The sequence below is a fragment of the Pongo pygmaeus genome, chromosome 1 (assembly GCF_028885625.2).
Source record: "Pongo pygmaeus isolate AG05252 chromosome 1, NHGRI_mPonPyg2-v2.0_pri, whole genome shotgun sequence".
Classification (NCBI taxonomy): domain Eukaryota; kingdom Metazoa; phylum Chordata; class Mammalia; order Primates; family Hominidae; genus Pongo; species Pongo pygmaeus.
In genome coordinates this window covers 43,323,555-43,346,996 of record NC_072373.2, presented here as the reverse complement: position 1 = coordinate 43,346,996, position 23,442 = coordinate 43,323,555, and the positions used below count along the sequence as shown (strand labels likewise).

Here is a 23,442-nt window from a genome sequence, read left to right as displayed (position 1 = left end):
CCTGTATGAGTAACCACCCTTTAAGGAGCATAGCTTCCAGTTCAGTGAAGTCACATTCTCCCACGTTATATGTCATTGGTACCTCACAGGAACAATCATATTGTTTCACACTGGGTTTCTCCATGGATGTGGACTGGACAAAGATTTTTCCAAAATTATCTGATAATAAGACACAGAAAAACTGATTTGCTATTGGCAACCAGTAGATGGTGGATTACATGCCAACAATGACCTAGGAATATAGACCACAGTAGACCATAATAAATGTGACCTGTTTTCAATGAATTCTTATTCTAAAGGAGCAAGGATCCAAATGCTCACCATGGGAACTGCAGCAAAATTCCACGAGCATCTTATTAGCCACCAAGACGTGCTAGGGTGAGGAGGTATTTTACGCTCAACATCAGTGGGTTTCTTTGCTTCTGGAATTGGGACAGATTGCTGGGCTCTGAGGCACTCTCAAAGAGGCCTCCTAACCCATGCCCCCAGATTCTAAACCAGAACCCATAAAGTAACTATAGCTCATGTGGCTTTTTGAGGTCCTACTAGGGCCCTCAAACACTGACTCATGTGTCTTGCTGCCTTTTGGTCAGGAATTCCTATACTCATTTACTCACCTTGCAGTAGAAATCTCTTGTTCTTTGCCTTGCCAAATCTCCGTGGGTTTAGAGAGAACCCAGTGTGTGTCCAGGTATCTCAGGAGAACCGGGTCAAGTGAGGGACCAAGACTCTTTGGAACTTGAGGACTTACAAGCTAAGAGCCTGGGTGACTTTCCTAGCCTTCCATGTGAGTCATTACTGCTTCATATCTTCCAGGAGAGTTAAAGGATGTGCACTGGATCTCAGCAATATTTGGCTGGAGAAAGGGCCTTACCCTGATTCTTAGACAGGAGCTGCCAAGTCAAGCCCAGCCCAGCCCAGGCCCACTTTTGGCTCCACACTGCCACCTTGTGGCCCTATGGCAAACTCGAAGACACTGCTTTTCCCACTTAAACTGGATGCAGGGTGGCCCCTTTCCCCAACATCACCCCTTCACTGAAGACAAACACACTTTAATTTTATCTTGCACATCCAATTATCATTGTCCCTAGAAAACTAAAGATGCACAGGAATTTCCTGGATATTAAATCTTTTTATTGGTGAATTTCAACCTGGGTTTCTGACCTAGGAATGAACTGCTACAGCCTGCGCTGAATCTATAGCCCTGTAGTAGATAAAAGATCTATTTACATACAAAACACAGACACATTATCTGGGAAAGTACTGGCCTGTACCAAACAACATAAGAAACGATTCTGAGAAATCCCCATAGTCAGCTGATGAACCCCTCCTGCCCTCCTCTGTCCCGTCTGCCCCTCATGTCCTGCTTGCACATAGGTTTTAAGGGACTAAAGTACTGTCATTCACAGTCACAGGATGGCATAAGCAATTTACACAAGTGCCCAGCCAGAGACAGCATTGTTCAGTTTCTCCTGGGGTTAGCCGTCAGAAATGGGATTCACCCCAGAGAGCACAGAGCCTCCTTCTTGCTTCCAGAAACAGGGCCCCTCCTCCTTGAATCCTATCCAAGGCTCAGACTGTCCAGGCAAGCCTCCTACAGGTCCTGCAGAACTTTCACTCATAAATCCGATGAGATCCACTGTTTCCTTCAGGAGCTTTCTGGAATGGGTTCCCGAGGCCCTCAGCCAGTGTGCAGTCGCTCCCCACTGGCCATATCACAGGACAGAACCAGCTTTCTGGAAAAGATCAAGTGTAGCCTTTCCATGGGAGGAAAAAGGAGGGCTCCAAAGCCACCACCCCAAGTAAATTATTCTTGTGCAATGCAAAACAGAAAATACCATAGTGGTAAGAGGGGATCTATAGAAGGCAAAGGGTAGACAAGAAAAGTGCTTTAGTCAGCCTAAATCCCAGGTCTGTCTCCTCTTTTCCTCTCTGAACTGTAGACTCTCCTGGGTCAGGAACCTGGAGGTCATCTACCAGATGCAATCTGGAGCCAGGCCACTGTTCCCCTCTCTAACATCTGTTGAGTGCTCTATCTCTAGTCTACAGTCTTACAAATCCCTCCCAACAAAGTGGGCATTGCTATTTCTATTTAATAAATGAAGAAAGCATTGCTCAGGGACATTGGATAACTTGCTGAAGTTGATACAGGTAGAAAAGGGGTGAGATCAAGATGCAAACCCAGGTCTTTGGGGCACACAGCTGGTGTTCCTTCTACTTCCCAGTCATCATGAAGAACAAAGATTTACCAACTCTAGGCATTAGGGTCAGAAACTGTGGTCTAAAGATGGGGCAAGGGGGTGGGGAGGCCGCTTATGTAAGCAGGGGAAGGAGCAGATTCAACAGCTCTGGCTGGCATGGGAGGCTTCTAAGCCCACTTCACCAGGGCAGATAAACAGGGAAGAAGTATTGGATGTCAGGGGCTGACATGGGCAACAGAACTCAGTAAAAGGGAGACTGTGGGTCCTCCCATCTGCCTGAGCCTTGGTCCCATTAGGCTCTCACTCTCCGATTCTCTAGCACTGAAGGACTGGGACACTTTGCTCACTCACAACATTCAGCAAGGCTCTTTTCTTTTTAGAAAGCCTCAGGAGGCTTCTTAGAGCTGAGTGGCCTCTTAAAGAAGTATATCCGCAAAGCCACAGTCATTCCTCAAAGCTTCCCTGGGAGTCAGGGGTAGAGACTGAAAGTGTTCCCTAGAGCTTCCCTCAGGAGCTCTTAATTAGATTAGTAATTCCTTACATTAGTATAGAGCTCATGACTTTACAAATGACTTTTATATCCACAGTCCTATTTGATTCTCAGAACTAAGCTAGCAAGGACTGGCCAGCATTTTATTGTTGTGTGTCATTGGTGGTGGCAGAACCAGGATGCAGCTCTCCTGATGTTTCAGCTGATGTCTTTTCCACCAGCAAGGCTCTCTCTTCAATTGAAATCAGAATTGGGGTGGGGAAGCTACGCCATGATAAAAGTCCCCTGGAGATAATGAGCATGTGCCATGCTCTTCCTCTACCTCGGTCTACCTTGGCCTGCAGCCTCTCCCAGCCTTGGAGGAGGATTCAGCATCCCAGATGAGGACAAAAGTGGACAGTATGGCCATGGTGGGACCCACCATCACCAGAATTGAGTCAAAGAGTGTATCAATGTCATTGTCATAAAAATCCAACCACTCTTCTAGACCCTGTTGGTTACAATATCCTTTGTGTTTCTCTGTAACACCGTTTCCAGTATTGCAGAGTCATGGAAGGTTGGAGCTTCGAAATCATCTCACCTATTATACAGGTGAGGAGACTGGGTCCTGGAAAGGGACAGTGACTCACCCAAGGTCACACAGATACTGAAGGCAGAGCTGAGATTCAAACCCGGGCTCCTAACTGGATCACAGCATCCATATGGTTCATGGTGGAAGCTCTGAAGAGCCTGGAGGGTGTCCAGAGCCATGACGATGTCACCTTTTCTCAAAGGAGGTCTCCTCTATATAGCCCCCGGGGAAAGAACAGGCTGGATATCCTGGGGGGTGGGTTGGGGAAAGGAGGGAGGGCCACAAGTCCCCGCTGCCCTTGAGGCTTATTCTTGCTGTTAATTTTATGATGACCATTTTCATCTTCTCCTTCCCTCCCTCTTTCTTCCCACCCACACTCACAGTGGACCAGACCACAGAGAATATACAACACTTTCCCCTGTCATCCATGCTGTCATGGGGGGTGGCATGAGGAAAGAGGAACTGGCATTTGCAGAGTTCCTGCTAAGTACCAGGTACTGTACTGAATCCTGCATCTCCACGAGACCACCTCCCTTCAACAGACAGCTGGGCACAGCAGGGTAAGCCCTACATACCCATTCACTTTCCTTCATGGAACAATTTTCTCTCTACCAAAAAAAAAAAAAAAAAAAAAAAAAAAATCCAAGATCCAAATAGAGTCCTCCTCACAGTTTTTCACTTCTCCCCTCTCCTGGGTAGGCTGAGATGTGTCAGTCGGGTTAGAATGGAGAGAGGTAGCCAGGGCACAAGGCCAGCCTCTGAATTCCTGCCACCTGTGGACCCCTAGACAGCACCATCCTAGGCCTGCCTAGATCTGGGACACCATGTGTGCATGGACACCCTTTGAATATGGCAGCACCAGGGAGACAGGGAGTTTGATTCTCCCTGACTGTCAGTGTCTGAGATTGGGAGCTCGTGAGGCAGCCCTCACACTAGGGGCAACTGTAACACCAGGGTAGGGGGTCCATTCTGGCCTTTTCACTCCGCTTCAGACAGGGCTCCTCTAACTCCAACCCTTACCCTCCCCGCTCTCATGTCGAGTGCCCTCGGTGGGCAGAGAACCTCCACTAGTCCTGGGGGCAGTACCAGACCCCAGCAAGTCTTTCTTAAAAGATGATGGTCTCAGCGGTGCCTTCCCCATCTTCCAGCTCCAAGTCCCTTGGTGACTCTTCAGGCCTGGGCCTCCCACTGAGGGTTAGGCTGAGGCTGAGGCTGAGGGTGGCCGGGCAGCTGGAGCGGGTCAGCAGCGTGGTGTGGCGGCTCGAGAGGCTGCCGTCAGAGAGCCGCCGGCGCATCTTGGGCTGGGGACCCCCACAGCAGGCAAGGTGACGCAGGGGCCGCGGTAACAGGTGGCTGTTGAAGCCCATGTAGATCCAGGGGTTGCAGCAGCTGTTGAGGTTGCCCAAAAGCATAGAGATGGTGAAAGCCACATTGGTGGAATCTACCAAGAGAGAAGCATGAGAAGCCTCAGAATGGCAGCTCAAAGGGACCCGGGAGAGCATCCAGGCCCCACAGATGAGGAACAGATGAGGAAACTGAGTCCTAGAGAGGAGAAAGGAGTCACTCAGGGTCCTGTAATTAGAGAGACACACAGCTGAGACTTGAACCTGGGACTCCTGGCTCCAGAGTCTTACCATGCTGATTTTGTTTGTTTGTTTTTGTTGTGTAACTGCAGGGTAAAGGTAGGAGCTGAGGTTTGCTTCAAGTTTAATTGAGAAGAAGGAATGTTGTCAGGGATAGGATCAGCCCAGATAGGAGAAACTGACTTTGTTCCAAAACCTAGACCTTGAGCTCCCTAATGGATGTAGATCTAGAATGAGACAACTTCTGTAAAACAGGCAGTGAAAATAACCAAGTTCAGGCCCCGTCCGTCTCCATCCCCACTTACATCATAGATCATGGATTCACATGGCCTCCTGGACTCTGTCTCCTTCTATCCCTCAGGGGCAGGCCACTCATTCTATATTCAGTCATTGAGTGTGTGGGCATCGACTCTGCCTGACCCTATGCTGGGGACCTGATGGGGCAATCAATGGAGCCTGACTGCCCTATCGACACCTATGCCATCATTGTCCCCTACAGCTGAGGGGGCAGCTTTTACATACTGGGCCTCCAAGCATCCCTCTCCAGACCAGAACTTGTTCTGTGTTCTTAGATTGTGCCTAGGAAGTGCACCTTTCTGCAGGGAAAAACTAATTTCTCTCTTGGGCAGTCAAAATGTGAGGATGCCAAGGCTATAAGATTCCTTCCAGACAAAATATTCTTTCTAAAGACTAAATGAAACCCTCATGGCAACAGGAAAGCTGCTAGGATGAGCTTTGGCCTCCTGCTGGATCTGTCATGGTTATAGCCATGGCATAGGTGGCATACTGAGTCACCTCACTCTTCAGTGGAGGTTATAGAATCATTGAAAGCAATTTCAGAACTGGAAGGAACCTTAGAAGTAAGCTTTCTAGTTTTTATAGCACAGTTAGTAAGAGCTGCAACTCGAAGTCTTTCAGCTCTAAGGTAGAGATCCTATACTCCACCAGAGCTTCAACCAACAAAATAAAAGGCAAAGCTCAAGTGCCTACTCTGCAAAGCACTGTGAAAGCTTCAGACGCACAGACTCCTTGTGCACATGTCCCAGGGGCATGCTCATGGATGTGGCAACTCATGGCTCAAGAGAAGGGAAGACATAGGCTGAGAACATTTGATAGAGGAAATGAGTCATAGGGGCGGGAAGCTGAAGGTATCTGGGCCTGGATGGACTGGTTCAGGGAACAGAAGTGAAGGTAGAGTGGGAAGCACCTGGAAGTGGAAGAGGGATGATATGGTTTGGATGTCGGCTGGGCACAGTGGCTCACGCCTGTAATCCCCACACTTTGGGAGGTCGAGGCAGATGGATCACCTGAGGTCAGGAGTTCAAGACCAGCCTGGCCAACATGGCAAAACCCTGTCTCTACTAAAAATACAGAAAATTAGCCGGGTGTGGTGATGCACACCTGTAGTCCCAGCTACTTGGGAAGCTGAGGCGGGAGAATCGCTTGAACCCGAGAGGCAGAGATTGCAGTGAGCTGAGATCGTGCCATTGCACTCCGGCCTGGGTGACAAGAGCAAGACTCCGTCTCAATAAAAAAAAGAGAGACAGGGAGAAAGAGAGTTTGGATGTTCATGCCCTCCAAATCTCATGTTGAAATGTAGCCCGCAGTGTTCGACGTGGGCCTGATGGGAGGTGATTGGATCACAGGTCAGTTAGTTCACACGAGATCTGGTTGTTTGAAAGAGTCTGGGACCTCTCCCTTCTCTCTCTTGTCCTTTCTCGCCATGTGATACGCTGGCTTCCCCCTTCACCTTCTGCCATGATTGGAAGCTTCCTGAGGCCCTCGATAGAAGCAGATGCTGGCATTATGCTTCTTTTTAATTTTCTTTTTGAGACAGGGTCTCGCTCTGACCCTCAGGCTGGAGTGCAGTGTGTGATTATGGCTCACTGCAGCCCTGACCTCCTGTGCTCAAGCAATCCTTCTACTTTAGCCTCCTCAGTAGATGGGACCACAGGGGTGAACCAGTGTGCCACCATGCCTGGCTGATTTTTGTTATATTTAGTAGAGATGAGGTCTCACTGTTTCCCAGGCTGGTTTTGAACTCCTGGAATCAATTGATCACCCTGCCTCAGCCTCGCAAAGTGCTGGGATTACAAGCATGAGCCACCACACCCAGCCTGGCACCATGCTACTTGTACAGCCTGCAGAACCGTAAGCCAAAATAAACCTCTTTTCTTTATAAATTTCTCAGTTTCAGGTATTCCTTTATAACAATGCAAATGGACTAACACAAGGGACAAGCCTCAAAAACAAACTCAGCCTTCCTTCCATTTTGCCTGGGTTGTGGCCTGCTCCCTAGTTAATGTGTAACTACAAGTTGTGGAAGATTTGGGAAGTGGCTTTGGCTGAGGGGACAGTATTCATCCTGTCTGCTCCATCGATGCACATTTAGTGTCCAGATTAAGCCAGGGACAAAGGAGTTCCACAGGTTCCTTCATTTAGGAAGTGCCTGTTTGGTTTGGCTCACCTGAGCCAGGCCTTGGTAGGGGCTGGAGATGTGCCACAGAGGAGGTGCTGCAGGGCAGGTGCCAGAGGCAGTGGAGGCTGTGCTTCCCAGCCCTTGAGGGTAGATCTACCACACCCAGTCCTGGCCTCCGTTGCCTCCTGCCAGAAACTCAGCTGATGGTTGGGGACAGGGACAGGGACAAGGAAACAAACAGGTTCTGACCAAAGACTTGGGGCCAGGGGGGCCAACAGGCCAGCATGCCGTGGAGAAGAACTGCGTGTACCGGAAAGCAAGTTTAAAGTAATGAATTTCTCCCCCAAGGGCTTTCATTTTCTGGGAGCACATTGTCTGTAAGACAACCCTTTGGGACAACCCACTTTCCCATGCATTCCTTGCCCAGAGAGGTCCTTGGTAAGTGGTGAACCACTCTACACGAGTGAGGGCTGAGGTGTTGAAGGACAGGTTGATGATGATGGTTGATACCACAGGCAAGCAGGAGAGTCTGCACTGGCTGAGTGGCAGGAGCACCATCTTCTCCTCAATAAAGAGGCAGATGACCATCTCACCCCGGTGCCACTGGCTAAGCTACAATGTTGGGAGTACAGCCATGACCTGGATAAAGCTTGGCCCATAAAAACCTCAATTCAAGCCCAAGCTCTATCTCTCACTAGCAGTGGCAATTTGGACCAGTTATTTTACCTCTATGAGTCTCAAGTGACTCAAATTTAAAATACAGAAGGCCACTCCTCAGTAGCATGAGGGCTGAATGTGCCTGTGCCTAGGAAACCCTCCTTCCTTCTATTCTGTGCTTGGCTAGAGCAGGGAGGTCCCTACAGTTGGCTAGAATTAATTAGAATTGCTCATTGCTTAAAGGATAATCTGCAAATAGTCTCTTGCCCAGACGATGTCAAAAGGGCGATTAAGAAGGGATATTGTATTAAGAAGGAAGTTTGGTATTACTTTTGCATGTCTCTTGCATGGTTGTATTAAATTCATGAATGGCTCTCCTCTATTTCATCTCTCCAGAAAAGCAAAGCATTTGGCTTGAGCATGTCCTGGGATGAGCAAAATGAGATGAGAAACAACAATACAAAGGAAGGGGACCACTGGTGGGAATTGGTGGCCTGAGACTGCTGCTTAATGAACTCTCAGGAAGCTTCCAGAGGAACCTGTGCACAGGACCTGCCTAGGACACTTGCAGGTGGTACCCACTATACGTCCTGAGCTGTGCACACTAGGAGATGCACTGCAGGGCACAATCACCCCTCTTCATAGCCACCCAGACAGGTCAGCATGCACTTGTCCTCATGCCTCATTCCTGCTTAGGGGAGCAGAAGCAGCTGTTCTGAATACTGCTCTCCAACACTTAGGCTGCCTAGACACAGCCCCTGCCTTCCTGAGAACAAGTTCACCTCTGGACGGCCAGACCATCAGGCACTGTCTAAAGCTCAGGAGGACGCTGTCTACCACACCCCAGAAAAATGATGAGCGCCAGGCCTCCCATGTGCCAGTTGGAGCACAGTCCTCTTAGAGGTTCCCATTTTGTTTTTCACACAGGAGAAGGGTCTCCCTCCTTTTAGAACCACTTTTAAAATCAGGGTTATTAATGGGGTTGAGGAAAAAGACAAGGAGACAAAAGACCTGGGCTTTATTCTTCACTTTGTCACTCTCTAGCTGTGAGGCCTGGGGCAAGTCATGGTCCTGAGGCAGGAAAACAGCAGAGGGAATTAGAGGTTGGATAAAAAGCGGAATGAGTAGGAGCAGAAGCAGGATAAAGAGGAGGATGAACAAGAGACAAGATAAGAAGCAGAAGCTGAGCCAAAACAAAACTTATATGAAGTGAGTCAAGAGCCCCCATGGTTGGCTAGATCCAGACCAAGCCAGTAAGGGGCAGCTCCTCAGAGATGGGCATGTGTATTAAAGAGAAAAAGTATCCCTAAAATGACCCCATATGAGAATCAGCTCATTAAAGCTCATGCACAGGTACTGCATAGCATGCATGCACTTAAAATTATGAGATGAAGGTCACATGCAAGTGCACAAGGGCCAAAGTAACTAAGCAACCCACCTATCAATCAAAAGGCAGATACTGGTTAAAGATTAGGCAGCTCGGGGAAGAGAAAAAAAACATATAAAAAGGCCCAAAGTACACCAAACTGACGCTGATCTCATTTCACAGAGGTCAGCCTGCTCTCCCCTCTCCGAGAGTGTTACTGTGCTTAATAAACTTTTGCTACTTTGCTATTTGTGTGTGTCACATCCAATTCTTTGTTCGTGGCACCAAGAACCCAGGACTTCACCACATCAGCTGGTAACAGTTCCTCTCTGAGCCTCTGTTTCCTCATTAGTAACATGAAGAGGTTGAACTGGAAATTTCAGGATTTTCATGTGCCAACCCTAATTAACTGGAAGTGTCTGTTGAGAAGGAGCTCAAAGGCATGTCCAGGTGCAGGAGGGACAAGGCTGAGAGAGCAAGTTCATGGGCCACAAATTGCTATCATTCTATGATTTTAAAGCCCATCTAGCAAAATGGTAGTTGGTGGCCAAATGTGCTAATGTTCATATTTCATTAGTACCACATAGCATTTTAAAATTGTTAGTTACCAAAACTTTTAAAGCTGGAAATTTCACATAAAAGATACTGACATGGCATCGGTAGGCTGAATGGAAATCATAACTGCACCTTTTCACTTGGAGCAGGCACCATCTTCCTTCATTGCCCCACTAGTTTGTTACCTGCCTGGCCCTGGGAAGCATTGTAACCCTGACCTAATCCCCCATCCTCTCTTCCTGTCTCTCCCACCTCACTGCCCCCACATAGACCCCACTTGCCTTCATCAGGGGCATTCTCATCCCACACGGACCACATCTGGACACAGAAGAAGGGAGCCCAGCAAGCGATGTAGGCCAGCACGATGACAAAGGTCATCTTCACTGTTCGGATCTTGGCCCGTGAGATGGTGTTGATGCTGCTGACCCGAGATGGCAGCCCCCGAGTGGTGGCAACTGAGGTGGAAGGTGAGGGCCTGTGCCAAGTCCTCCAGCCCCCTCCTCCCACCCGCCAGGCCTGTGTCTTGACTTTTAGGTTTTTACAGATCTCATGGCAGATGAGGCTGTAGCAGGCAGTGAGCATGGTCACCGGCAGGACGAAGATAGCCAGGGTGGTCCAGGTGAGGTAGGTCCGTGGCCCCCAAGGGAAGCGGAAGTCTGCCCAGCAGTCCAGCACCCCTGAGCCCTGGATCACCTCCCGCAGGGAAAAAATGAAGACTTGAGGGAGGCTGAAGATGGACGCCAGCAGCCAGGGAGCAGCGATGAGCAGGTAGGTGGACTGGCCGGGCTGCTGGAGGCTGCGCAGGGGGTGACAGACAGCCAGGTAGCGGTCCAGCGTCATGGCCAGCAGCATGTAGGTGGAGGCGAACATGCTGAGCACCTGCAGGTACTTGACAGCTTTGCACAGGAGGTCGGGACCCTGGAAGCGGTAGGTGATGTCCCACAGCAGCTGGGGCAGCACCTGGAAGAGCGCCACAGCCAAGTCTGTCAGGGCTAGGTGCAGCACGAACAGGTGCATGCGGGAGCGCTTGCGGCCCAGCTGGCCCAGGGTCAGCAGCACAGCCAGGTTGCCCCCAGTGGCCAGCACCAGGACAGTGGCCAGGACTCCGATCTCCACCTTGGCCAGCTCCTCATCCCGGCCCAGCCAGGGTGTTGTGGCATTGGGGGCAGAGAGGGTGCCCCGGGGGGTGGGGTTGGCATCCCACAGAGGCCCAGAATCCATGAGCAAGGTTTGCTGGGAGGGAAGGATGGAGAGAGGGTGTGGATGCAAGTGGAGAGGTTTGATGAATAAAATGGAGTGGCAAGGGAGGTGGAGAGAAAGGAGAAGCCTGAAGGTGGAGAGAAAGGAGAAGCGTGAGAAAGACAGAGAGACGGCTTGCAAACAGGTGGAAATCGTTCAGTGGACAGGGATAGAGAGGAGGAGGGAGGATGAGATTCGGAAGGAGAAAATGCGACTGGGATCGCTGATCCCAGTGAGGAGAGGGGACCCAGGAGAGGGAGAAGGAGGGGTCAGGAAGATGGGGAATCAGGACGGGAAGAATGGGGAAGGCTGTGCAGAATGAGGCTTCTGGGAGGGAAAGAAGGCTGGGGAGGGGCTACCACCCTCCAATCCACCTCAAATTCACTTTCTCCAAACTTTTCTGGAAGCCAAGAGCGGAAGCCCTTCAGCCTGCTTGGAGGGGCGGTCCGGAGCGGTCGGTGTCGCCCTCAGGGCGGGAAGCCCCAGCCAAGCCCGCTCGCTCTGCCTGGTGAGCAGCGGCGGGAGCGCTGCGGCGCGGCCCGGGCGGGTTTTATGGGCTCCCAGGCCGAGCCCAGCGGCCTGCGGCTCGCCAGTTGGCTCCTGCAGAGGAGGGCGGAGTGAGGCTCGCAGGCACCCACCCGGCGCGAGGACCGAGAGGCCGGCTGCTGGAGGGAGGGGGGCCAGAGGGGGTAGCGGACGAGGGACAGGGAGCGAGACAAGCAGGCGACGCAGGCCAGCGCCCAGCAGCAGGCAGGACCCACCGACCTGCAGGCAGGCAGATAAGCTCCGCTGCGCACTCACCCTGGAACTCTGGGGCCGTTTCTCCACAGGTGCATCCCCGGCAGATGGTGAGAGGCAGTCACTCCTCCTACCTACGCGAGGGCACTTTGGCTGGCGGCCCTGTTGGCGCGCCCCCTGCCAGCCGGCTAGCCGGCGCAGGATCCACGATCTTCAAGGATGGCCAGGTGGGCGAGGCGGCATCCCTGATTGCCAGTCAGCTGGGAGTGACGTCTGACCGCAGACCCTGTTGTGGGACTGCGAGGCATAGGGAGAGGAAGAAAAAGTGAGGTTATTTGTGGAGGTGGGGGGTGGAAGGAGCTAGACCTGAGAGCTCTGGTGCTTGATCGACTGGGACAGCGGGAGAAATTCCCGGTATCTGCGTCCCCAAGGGACGTCTTAACTTCTGGCCTATGTGCTTTTCGTGCGTTAGGGGCTTCCAAGATCCTAAACGCAGTTAACCACTCTGCGAGGTAGAAAACAGGCCCAGAGAAGTTCAAGAACTTGCTCTAGAAGATTACTGAACGAGTAAACAGCAGAGGCCGGTCTAGAACCAGCCCCATGTGCCCTTCTGATAGCGCAGCAGCAGCACTTAACACCTAACCGGCTTGGCTAAATTCTATGTGAGAGGCACTGGTGCTGAGGGTAAAAATAAAAACAAAACACCATCCAGTCCAGAGGCAGCTTACAGCTCAATAGAGAAGGTATTGTATGGTGTTGGCTGTGAAATTCACTTAATCTTCAGTATGCAAGATGGACTATTGGGACTCTCCCTAGAGCAGATTAGAAGTTAGGAGTGACAGGCTGGGCGCGATGGCTCACGTCTGTAATCCCAGCACTTTGGGAGGCCGAGGCAGGCGGATCACGAGGTCAGGAAATCGAGACCATCCTGGCTAACACGGTGAAACCCCGTCTCTACTAAAAATACAAAAAATTAGCCGGGCGTGGTGGCGGGCCCCTGTAGTCTCAGCTACTCGGGAGGCTGAGGCAGGAGAATGGCGTGAACCCGGGAGGCGGAGCTTGCAGTGAGCCGAGAAGGCGCCACTGCACTCACTCCAGCCTGGGCGACAGAGTGAAACTCTGTCTCAAAAAAAAAAAAAAAAAAAAAAAAAGAAGAAGAAGAAGTTAAGAGTGACAATAGTACGGATCCCAGACTCTCAGAAAGGGCAGAGTCTGTGACGGGAGGGAGGTCCTTTTGTCTTGCCTTTTTTTTTTTTTTTTTTTTTGAGACAGAGCCTTGCTCTGTCGCCAGGCTGGAGTGCAGTGGCACAATCTTGGCTCACTGCAACCTCTGCCTCCCAGGCTCAAGCGATTCTCCCTCCTCAGCCTCCCAAGTAGCTGGGATCACAGGCACCCGAACCACACCCAGCTAATTTTGTATTTTTAGTAGACAGGGGGTTGTGCCATATTGTCCAGGCTGGTCTCGAACTCCTGACCTCAGGTGATCCACCTGCCTTGGCCTTCCAAAGTGCTGGGATTATAGGCGTGAGCCACCGCATCCGGCTTTTGTCCTGCCTTTTAACCAGACTCCCCTTTATAATGTCACCAGACATCCAATTAGCATTACTTCTTGAAGGTTCTACCTCCACAACAGCCTACAAATTCAGCGCCTTCATTCCATCCCATGACCACTTACCATTTAGCTGCCTAAAATATAGTAGCATCCTCCTTTTGTGCTTTGGAGCCCAAGCTTCCACCTTCCCAAGGATTTTGCTCTTTATGAGTAATTTTCAGTGTGTCATTCCCACCCACTTGCAAACAAGCTGTAGTAATATTTATTTTAAAAAAATTATAACTCTCCTCAACCACTATATTCCCACTTCCAGCTATTACAATTCCTACCATTTCACAGCAGAACTTCTCAAAACAGCTGTCTATGCTTGTCCCCATTCTCTTACTCTCAATAAATGATACATTGTACTATTCTGGAAATTGCTTTTTAAACTCTACATTATGGTGGGGCATGGTGGCTCACGCCTGTAATCCCAGCACTTTGGGATGCCGAGGTGGGTGGATCACCTGAGGTCAGGAGTTCGAGACTTGCCTGGCCAACATGGTGAAACCCCATCTCTACTAAAAATACAAAAATTAGCTGGGCGTGGTGGCGGGCACCTGTAATCCCAGCTACTCAGGAGGCTGAGGCAGGAGAATCACTTGAACCCAAGAAGAGGAGGTTGCAGTGAGCTGAGATCATGCCATTGCACTCCAGCCTGGATGACAAGAATGAAACTTTGTCTCCAAAAATAAATAAATAAATAAATTCTACATTATTTTTGACATCTGTCTATGCTGATACATAGGCTAGATCTAGTTCATTCATTTTTAACTACTGCATAGTATTTAAGCATATGGATATAGCACATTTTGTTCAGAAATTTATCCAACTTTTCTAATTTATTTCCAGCTTTTCCCCCTATTTATTTTTATTTTAAAATGCTACAGTGAATGTTCTCATATGCCTCTTTGTGTTCATGTGTCAGAATTTCTCCCAGGTGTATATCTAGAAGTATATGCTGAGTATAAGTATTGTTGTGTCATATAATGTATGAGTTTTCAACTAAATAGGACCGTATCCTGAATTTTATCTCTAAATTAGTTGTACTAAATTAGTTGTCCAACGAGCTGCATTTTGGTTTCCCAACATCTTCACATTCAGACTTTTTAATTTTTATCAATCTGGTAGGTGTAAAAATAGCATCTCATTTTGCTTTTTTATTTCTGTGATTACTGAGTATTTTGAGTATCTTTCCTTGTATTTATTTGTTGTTTGGATTTTCTCTTCTGTAAATCATTCATATCTTCTGCTCAACTTTTTATTAGGTTGCTTTTCTTATCAAATTGTAGGATGTCTATATATTCGGATATGTTGAAAATATCTTCTCTAATCTTTCACTATCTTTTGGCTTTGGATGAGGTCTTTTGTTACACAGAAAATTTAAATTATGATGCAATCAATTCCTCCTTTTATTATTTCGGCTTTTTGTGTCTTGTGTTCTGTACTTTGAGAATAGAAATATTTCCCCCTGTATGTTCTTCTAACAAATTTAACTTTTGTTTTTCATATTTAGAGCTTTAATCCAACTGGATTTATTTTTGTGTTATGTGTGGAGTAAGAATCTAATTTCATTTTTTCCCCAGCAGGGCAAACCAATTACTTCATTTATTGAATTGTCCATCATTTCTCAACTATCATCTGTATAATATATTATTTCAAATTCTTTATGAGGCTATTTCTGAAATCTCTGGCCTATTCTATTAACTTATTTTTCTATCCCTGTCCCAATATTTCACTATTTTAGGTACGACAGCTTTCTAATGAGCCTTAATACTTGGTAAAAACAAGTCTCCCTTTGTTCTTATTTTTAAAATGTTTCTCACAATTTTGAAATGGTGAAATTTGGTATCAGTTTATTGAGTTCCAAAAAAGTTCTGTTGTTGAGTTTTTGCTTTAAGGCATTGACTTTAGAGATTAATTTGGGAGATAATTGATATATTTATGATTTCATTCAGGTCTATTCTTACGTCCTTCAATAATGTTTTATAATTTCCTTCAAAAATGTCTTCCCACCTTTTGATAGATTTATTTCCATGTACCTTACAGTTTCTGTTGCCACTGTGTATATAATTTAGTTATACCACATTTTCTAGTTACTATTGGTTAGTGCCTGTATATGGGAACAATGTTGATTTTTGTGTCTTGCTCTTATATCCAGCAGTTTTCCTGCAGTTTGTAAATACTTTTGAATTATCTATACATAGAGTATTGTCTGCAAACAACAATAACTTTTTTTCTCCCATTCTATTTAGCTCTTCTTTTTCTTGTCTTATTGTGAAGGCTAAGACTCCAGTACAATGTCAAAGAGCAGGCATCATTGATGTTTCTACCTTTAATGAGAATACATCTAAAGTTTCACCATTACATATTATATTTATGGTAGGTCCTCTTCACTTTTTAATTTTTAAAAGATACTTATTTTTACACACACATATTATAAAGAGTCAAATGATTCTACAGTAGAAAAAGTAATTCCTCCATACTACTACTATTTTTCAATTTCCTATTTTTCATTTTCTTCCATTTTTTACTTTTTCACTAAAGAAAAATGTATCCATACACAAAAGCAGAGAGAATAGCATGAGGAAACCCCATGCTTCCATCACCCAGCTTTAACAATTACCAACAGATAGCCAGTCTGTTTCATCTAAATCTTTATCCATTTCCTTCCATCCTAAGATTATTTTGAAGCAAATGTCAGATATCATAGCATTTTATCTGTAAGTTTTTCATATATGTATTTCTAAAGGATAAGGACTCTTAAATATAACTACAACACCTTACCATCCCTGTATTAGTCACGGTTCTCCAGAGAAATAGAACGAATAGGAGATTTTGTGTGTGTGTGTGTGTGTGTGTGTGTGTGTAGAGAGAGAGAGAGGATTTGTTATAAGAAATTAGGTACATAATTTATAGAGGCTGAGACATCCCAAAATCTATAGTTGGCAAGCTGGAGACAAAGGAGAGGCAAAGTATAGTTCCAGTCTGAGTCTGAAAGCTTGAGAACCAGGAAAGCTAATGGTGTCAGTCCCTGTCTGAAAGCCAGCAGGCTTGTGACCCAAGGAGAGCAGATTTTCCAACTGGGGCTTCAAGGTGGGAAAACAACAATTTCCCAGTGTAAGCAGTAAGGCACAAAGAGTTCCCTTTTATTGGAGGGAGGATCTGCCTGTTTGTTCTATTCAGGCCTTTACTGATGGGATGAGGCCCACCCGCATCAAAGAAGAGCAATCTGCCTTATTCAGTTTATTGATTTGACTGTTAACCTCATCCAAAAACACACCCAGAATAATGTTTAACAAACATACTCAGAATAATGTTTGACCAAATATCTGGACCCCCATGGCCCAGTCAAGTTGATACATAAAAGTAACCATCACAATCTCTAAAACTATTAATAATTCATTAACATTGTCACATATTTTGTCAATGTTCATAATTTCTTAATTGTCTAAAAACAATGTTTTATTGTCTTTAAATTTTTAGTGGTTTATTTGTTTGAATCCAGATTCAAATATGGTTCATGCATTGGCATTGGTTAATGTGTCCCTTAGGTCTGTGATTTGTAGATTACACTGCCATCCCTTTGCATGCTTTGTTCCTTGCAGTGTTGTTGTTGAAGAAACCAGATTGTTTTGTAGAATTTCCCATGATGTGTGTTTTAAAAATTGCATCCCCGTTAAGTTGTTTAACAAGTTTCTTTGTTTGCTGATGCCTGATCAGATTCTGGTTAGATTTGTTTAGTTTAGTTTTTTAGCAAGAGTGTTTCATAGGTGTTATTGGGTGCATCCATCAGGGATATGTAATGTGTGATTGTCTCTCTTTTCATGATGTTATCAGCCATTGTTAATTATTGCACAGATCCATTAATTCGTCAGCATTGCAAAATAATCATATTCTATTTTTCCTTCATTGTTTATTACTTTAAATAATTATGTAAAGAGAATCTTCTCTCATCAACTATTTGGTTATTCTTAGGCATAGTTTGTACAGAAAAGACAGAATAAATGCTTCTTTTTCTATTATTAATAGTTTTCAAGATAATAAATTTATTTTCTGGAATTCTTCAAATCATGGATTTTTTTTTTTTTTTTTTTTTTTTTGAGACGGAGTCTCTCTCTGTCGCCCAGGCTGGAGTGCAATGGCACGATCTTGGCTCACTGCAACCTCCACCCTTCCAGGTTTAAGCAATTCTCTGCCTCAGCCTCCGGAGTAGCCGGGATTACAGGGGCGTGCCACCAAGCCCGACTAATTTTTTTTGTATTTTTAGTAGAGATGGGGTTTCACCATCTTGGCCAGGCTGGTCTTGAACTCCTGACCTCTTGATTCACCCTCAGCCTCCCAAAGTGCTAGGATTACAGGTGTGAGCCATCACGCATGGCCAAATCATGGACTTAAACATATTTTATACGTTTGAGTCACTTATAGTTATTACTTTGATGCTCAAATTGTCCCATCTTTGGCAAATGGAGCTGATTTATGTTGGTACCTTAGTCCTTTTGTGTTGTTGTTTGTTTATCAATGAATATTTACTTTAAAAATTTAATGTATATATCTTTTTTTTTTTTGAGACAGTCTCGCTTTGTCTCCCAGGCTGGAGTGCACTGGCATGATCTCGGCTCACTGCACCCCCCACCTCCCAGGTTTAAGCGATTCTCCTGCCTCAGCCTCCTGAGTACCTGAGATTACAGGTGCCCACCACCATGCCCCCGCTAATTTTTGTATTTTTAGTAGAAATGGGATTTCACCGTATTGGCCAGGCTGGTCTCGAACTCCTGATCCCAAGTTGTCTTCCTGCCTTAGCCCCCCAGAGTGCTGGGATTACAGGCATAAGCCACCACGCCCAGCCCTAACGTATATACCTTTTTAATTGAGAAACAATTCAATACACCATAAAAGTCACCCTTTTAAATTGTACAGTTCAATGGTTTTTTTTTTTTTTTTTTTTGGAGGTGGGGAGTCTCGTTCTGTCACCCAGGCTAGAGTGCAGTGGCATGATCTCGGCTCACTGCCAGCTCTGCCTCCCGGGTTCACGCCATTCTCCTGCCTCAGCCTCCCGAGTAGCTGGGACTACAGGCGTCCGCCACCACACCCGGCTAATTTCTTGTATTTTTAGTAGAGACGGGGTTTCATCATGTTAGCCAGGACGGTCTCAATCTCCTGACCTTGTGATCCACCCCCTTGGCCTCCCAAAGTGCTGGGATTACAGGCATGAGCCACCATGCCCGGCCAATGGTTTTTAGTATATTCAAAAAGTTGTGCAACTATCACCACCATCTAATTTCAGGATAATTGCCTTACCTGAAGAAGAAACCACATACCCATTAGCAGTCACTACCCATTCCCCCTCCCATTCCCAGCTCCTGACAACTACCAATCTACTTTCTGTCTCTACAGATTTTCCAGTTCTGGGCGTTTCATGCAAATGGAATCATACAATATGTGGCCTTTTGTGACTGGCTTCTTTCACTTAGCAGAGTGTTTTCAAGGTTCATCCATATTTTAACATGTAGCAGTACTTCCTTTCTATGGATAAATAATATTCCCTTGTATGGATATACCACATTTTATTTTTTATCAGTCAATAGACATTTGGGTTGTTTCCACCTTGGGCAGGTTACAAATAATGCTGCTAATGAACATTCATGTACAAGTTTTCGTGTGGACATACATTGTTAATTTTGGGGGGTATATACCTAGGAATGGAATTGCTGGGTTATGTGGTAACTCTGTTCACGTTTTTGAGGAACTGCCAAACTTTTTCAAAATTGGCTGTACCATTTTATCCTGAGTCCTTTTTATAAAGTCTTAGTATTCTTTGATAGCTCTATTGCTTTCTGGCATGGCAAGACATTTTTGATGTAAGTGGAATACTGTATATTTTTTGTAATTCTTTTTTTCATTTAACATATCCTGCAGACCACTTCATGGGAGAATTCAGAGATGTTTCTCTTTCCTTTTTGCAGTTTTTTTAATACTCCAGTGTATGGAAGTACCATATTTTATTCATCCAGTCACCTTTGACAGGCATTCTGATTGTATCCAGTCTTGCTGTTACAAATAGTGCTATAATAAATTGCCTCTTTCTATAGATAGATAAATAGATCTATGTATAAAGATATGTATGTATATATGTTTGTGTGTGTGTGTGTGTATCTTTTCATATTTCACTAGTATAATCTTTGTGATAGGCGCCTAGAAGTGAGATTCCTAGGTTAAGGGTATATGCATAAACGATTCTGCTATATATTGCCAAATTATCCTCTGTAGGGATTGAACCAATTTGCATTATGACTAGGAATGCATGAGAGTGTCTGTTTTCCCAGTCTTGCCAACAGTGTATTCTTAAATTTTGGATTTTTGCCAATTTGATAAGTCAAAAATAATATCTTAGTTTAGCTTTGATTTGAATGCCTTTTAAGTGAGGTTAAACATCTTTTCATAATGTTAAGGGCCATTTGCATTTCTTTTTCTAATCATTATTGATATCTCTAGCTGATTCTTCTGTGATTGTTGACCTTTTTAATTATCCTTTTTGAGAAACTTTATATACCATGGAAATTAACCTTTGTCTGACATTTAAGTTGCAAATATTTTTTCCCATTTTGTCACTGATCTTTTTACTTGACTTATGATATTTCTTGACGTAGGTCACCATTTTAAATTCAATTTAGTAGATTTATTTGCTATTAACCTTGATATTTTTAAATAACAAATATATAATGCCACTTCTTGATTTTTTAGTTTTAGGAATTTTCTACTCACCTTCCCTTTGGTAGATGAGCAGATAGCACCCTTCCAGCAAAGACTCACCACTCACATTGCACATTTTCGGAACCCCACCCTCCCAATATAGTAATGGGAAGAGTGACTTGTGCGTCCTCATCTGAAACTGATGTCATAAGAACCAAAATTTGGATCTTAAGGGAATAATAAAGAGTTTGTGAAGCTCCCTCCCAAAAATATAGCTAAAAATAAAAAACAAGGCACAATTTATCTTCAGATAATTTAATCAAATCTTTTAAAAAAGGATTTGCTTCCCTGGATTTGAATGCTGGTTTCTACATTATCAAGTAGTAGACGTAAGAGGCAGAGAAATCCAAATCCAAATTGTTAGGTGTCACTTCCATTGAAGAAGAAAGAAGTTCTGTTTTCATATGTGCAACTTGAACACCATGTTTTCAGGAACAGATCTATCATGAAAAATAAAATGTGTTTCTCAGAATACATATTTATCAATGTATCTTTATTTAACAATCTCCCATTTTAGCCAAAGGGTGAATTCAAAATTCTTCTGGCATTATTATTTGCCAAAGAAGAGTGAGGACATGTGTCCCTCTTCTGCCATACCGTGACCTGGACAGAAGAAAGTGAATAAGGACATTTTTCTCCCTGAAGCCTTCGGGAGCTTGGCCTGCAGAAGCCTCTTCTTGGTTAGGACTCAGAACCCTCTCAGAACATTGTGACCTGCCAGAGCTGGCATTGCACAGAGACCTCCCTGGGCAACCCTTGATTCACCGTCCCATAAATGTCCAGATGGAGGAAGTGGTCTGGGGAAGTGGCTCTTCTAATCATAAGATAACTTGTACAGTCACAAAATGTTGCAGTTGAAAGAGACTCATCTTTCGGTTCTGGCCAAGAGGCTGAGGACTATGGAAAGGACCTCAAAGACCATCAAGTCCCATTCTCTCATTTTTCAGAAGAAAGTCCAAACTGAAAGCCAAAGAGACAAGTGGAGTTCTTTTTTTTTTTTTAGACAGAGTTTCACTCTTGTCTCCCAGGCTGGAGTGCAACGGTAGGATCTCGGCTCACCGCAACCTCCGCCTCCCGAGTTCAAGCAATTCTTCTGCCTCAGCCTCCCGAGTAGCTGGGATTACAGGCATGAGCCACCACACCCAGCTAATTTTTGTATTTTTAGTAGAGACTGGGTTTCTCCATGTTGGTCAGGCTGGTCTCGAATTCCCGACCTTAGGTGATCCGCCTGCCTCGGCCTCCCAAAGTGCTGGGATTACAAGCTTGAGACGCCACGCCCAGCCTACAAATGGCGTTCTTAACATCGCACAGAGATGGTCTAGACTGGAGCAGGGGAGGGCCAGGACCTAAGTCTTTTTTTTCCCCTTCTGTGCACCGCTCCCTGAGGGCAGCAGTTCCTCATTCTGGTTGCACATTCAAATCTCCAGGACAAATTGTAAAATGCCCGAGCCTCACCCACAGTGATTCTGATTCACTGCCTTAGGGCAAAACATTCAGCCCTGGAGCCAATAAAGCCAACTAAACTTCTACGATGGGCTGTGTAATAATTTGTATAGTATATGATTTGTGTTTTTATAGGGGCTTTTTAGAGAGTAGATCAGAGAAATGACTCGAATAGTGGTAAGAATTTCAGTCGCCCCTCAGGGGCATATGTGTGTACAGTGGTTTTGAGAGGCTCTCAGGCCTGTGAGGGGATCTAGTGCCTAGGCATCCTGGCAGCCAGAAACACAGAGGAACTCTATAAAGGGCTTTCCCTCTCTAGTGCCTAGGCATCCTGGAATCTAGAGAGGGGTAGCCCTTTATAGAATAGGAACACTCTCCCCTGGAAGCCCCCCGGCAGACCTCAGCTCCAAGGGGGGAGAGGCAGAGTTAGTATGAGATAGTTTCATTGGCAATGGGGCTGGAGTCTCCAGGGGTACGTACTTAGCTCTCTGACATGACTTCTTAGAAGAGGAGGCGATCTTACTATGCTCAAATAACACCACCCTTGACTCCTTTGGGAGAACAGTTGAAACTTTCAACTAGTTATTATCAGTTCATGAAAAAGTTTTAGTTTTTCTTTTAAGCTCGTTGTAGCTATCAGACCTCCAATAAGTTTCCTTAATGACCTGAGGGCAGTGATTCACAGATGATAGATGCATAGCATAGCTTTCTAGTTTCTGGGAAAGCCAACTTGTGAGCTTGACTGTTTGAGGCTGGGAGCCCTGTGGAGAGAGGGGTCCAGGGTGCAGGAGCAGAGAGGTGCACAGCTGCTGAGCCCAAGAGGCGGGAGGCTGGGGATGGCTGCTGAGTCCAGCTTCCTCCTATTCTTGTATTCAGTGCCAGAGCTTCCTTGATCCTCTAGAGAAGTAGAGTCTTAAGCAAGACTCATCATTAAGCTGGCTCAAGTACACGCCTGGTTCCTCTCCTTCAGCTACAACAGGAGGAGGGAGGTTTGGCTTCAGTGTCTTCCTAAGCCTGCTTTCAGAGACCTGTGCTTCTTTTTTCCTTCTACTTCCTGCCCCACAACCTGCCACCCCCCCACTCCTGCCATGTTCCCAATATTCTCATGTGCGTTCCCCCATAGCAAGTGTTACTGCTCATGTTGGGTTGGTGGATGGGTAAGTGGCAGCCTGTGTTACAGACATCCTTCTTCATTTATCTTCCTATCAACACTTACCAATTCTGTGCCCACTGATGGTGGCAGAGGGCAGGAGAGTTCATTAATCCATGTAGCCAATGTGCACAGGTAGGCAGCATGAAGGCCGAGTTGTCTATTAGGCACCTCTGTATCCCCAGCTCTCACCATAATTCCTGGCACATAATGGGTTCTCAATAGCCGTTTATTGGAATGAGGGATGGATGGCAGATATGGGGGAAAAAAATACTGGACCTGAAATGGGGAAACCTGAGTTCTCCTCTCGGTACTGCCAATGACTCAGTATACCCTTGATAAAGTCACTTCATCACTCTGGCCTCAGTTTTCTCTTATATAAAACAAGGTAGTTAGATTGGTTGATCACTAAGGTCCTTGCAGTACCTCTTTTAGGGTCCTATGATGGTACAATTCCACAATATCTTGACCCATGCTGAGCTGTTAGGGCTATGTGCTGAGGAATATATGCTGAGCTGTTATTTTTCTTAAGTGATACTGATGTTTAAAACAGGCCTTCTGAAAAATAACACCCAACCCAAGGAGGGACTCTAATTCTGAAAATTCAGAGCTAAAGGGGGAAGTCGTGGGCCAGATTTGTGGGCACAGATTCCGAGTCAGAGCTCCACTCAACAACCAGGATTGGC

At 45.9% G+C, this 23,442-nt stretch overlaps 1 protein-coding gene and 1 long non-coding RNA gene across 2 annotated transcripts; one reads left to right on the top strand and one right to left on the bottom strand.

Annotated features, from left to right (window-relative positions):
- Window positions 1–1,112: 1,112 nt before the first annotated feature.
- Window positions 1,113–11,607, bottom strand: AVPR1B (arginine vasopressin receptor 1B). Its single transcript, XM_054457048.1, has 2 exons — window positions 10,124–11,607; window positions 1,113–4,703 (listed from the first exon to the last, which is right to left on the bottom strand). Exons 1-2 carry the CDS (start codon window positions 11,061–11,063, stop codon window positions 4,369–4,371), a joined length of 1,275 nt encoding a protein of 424 aa, XP_054313023.1. The 5' UTR covers window positions 11,064–11,607; the 3' UTR covers window positions 1,113–4,368.
- A 396-nt stretch (window positions 11,608–12,003) lies between these two features.
- On the top strand, window positions 12,004–20,969 carry LOC134739998 (uncharacterized). Its single transcript, XR_010127174.1, has 3 exons — window positions 12,004–12,046; window positions 12,292–12,562; window positions 20,687–20,969. It is a non-coding gene; the product is annotated as an uncharacterized LOC134739998 (long non-coding RNA).
- Window positions 20,970–23,442: the final 2,473 nt, after the last annotated feature.

What these genes read in the sequence shown, in the direction of transcription:
- AVPR1B (XM_054457048.1), bottom strand. Translation starts at nt 11,063, where the DNA reads ATGGATTCTGGGCCTCTGTGGGATGCCAACCCCACCCCCCGGGGCACC. An exon ending in TGAGAATGCCCCTGATGAAG is followed by an intron (nt 4,704 to 10,123) that starts GCAAGTGGGGTC and finishes CTCTCTTGGTAG; the next exon opens with ATTCCACCAATGTGGCTTTC.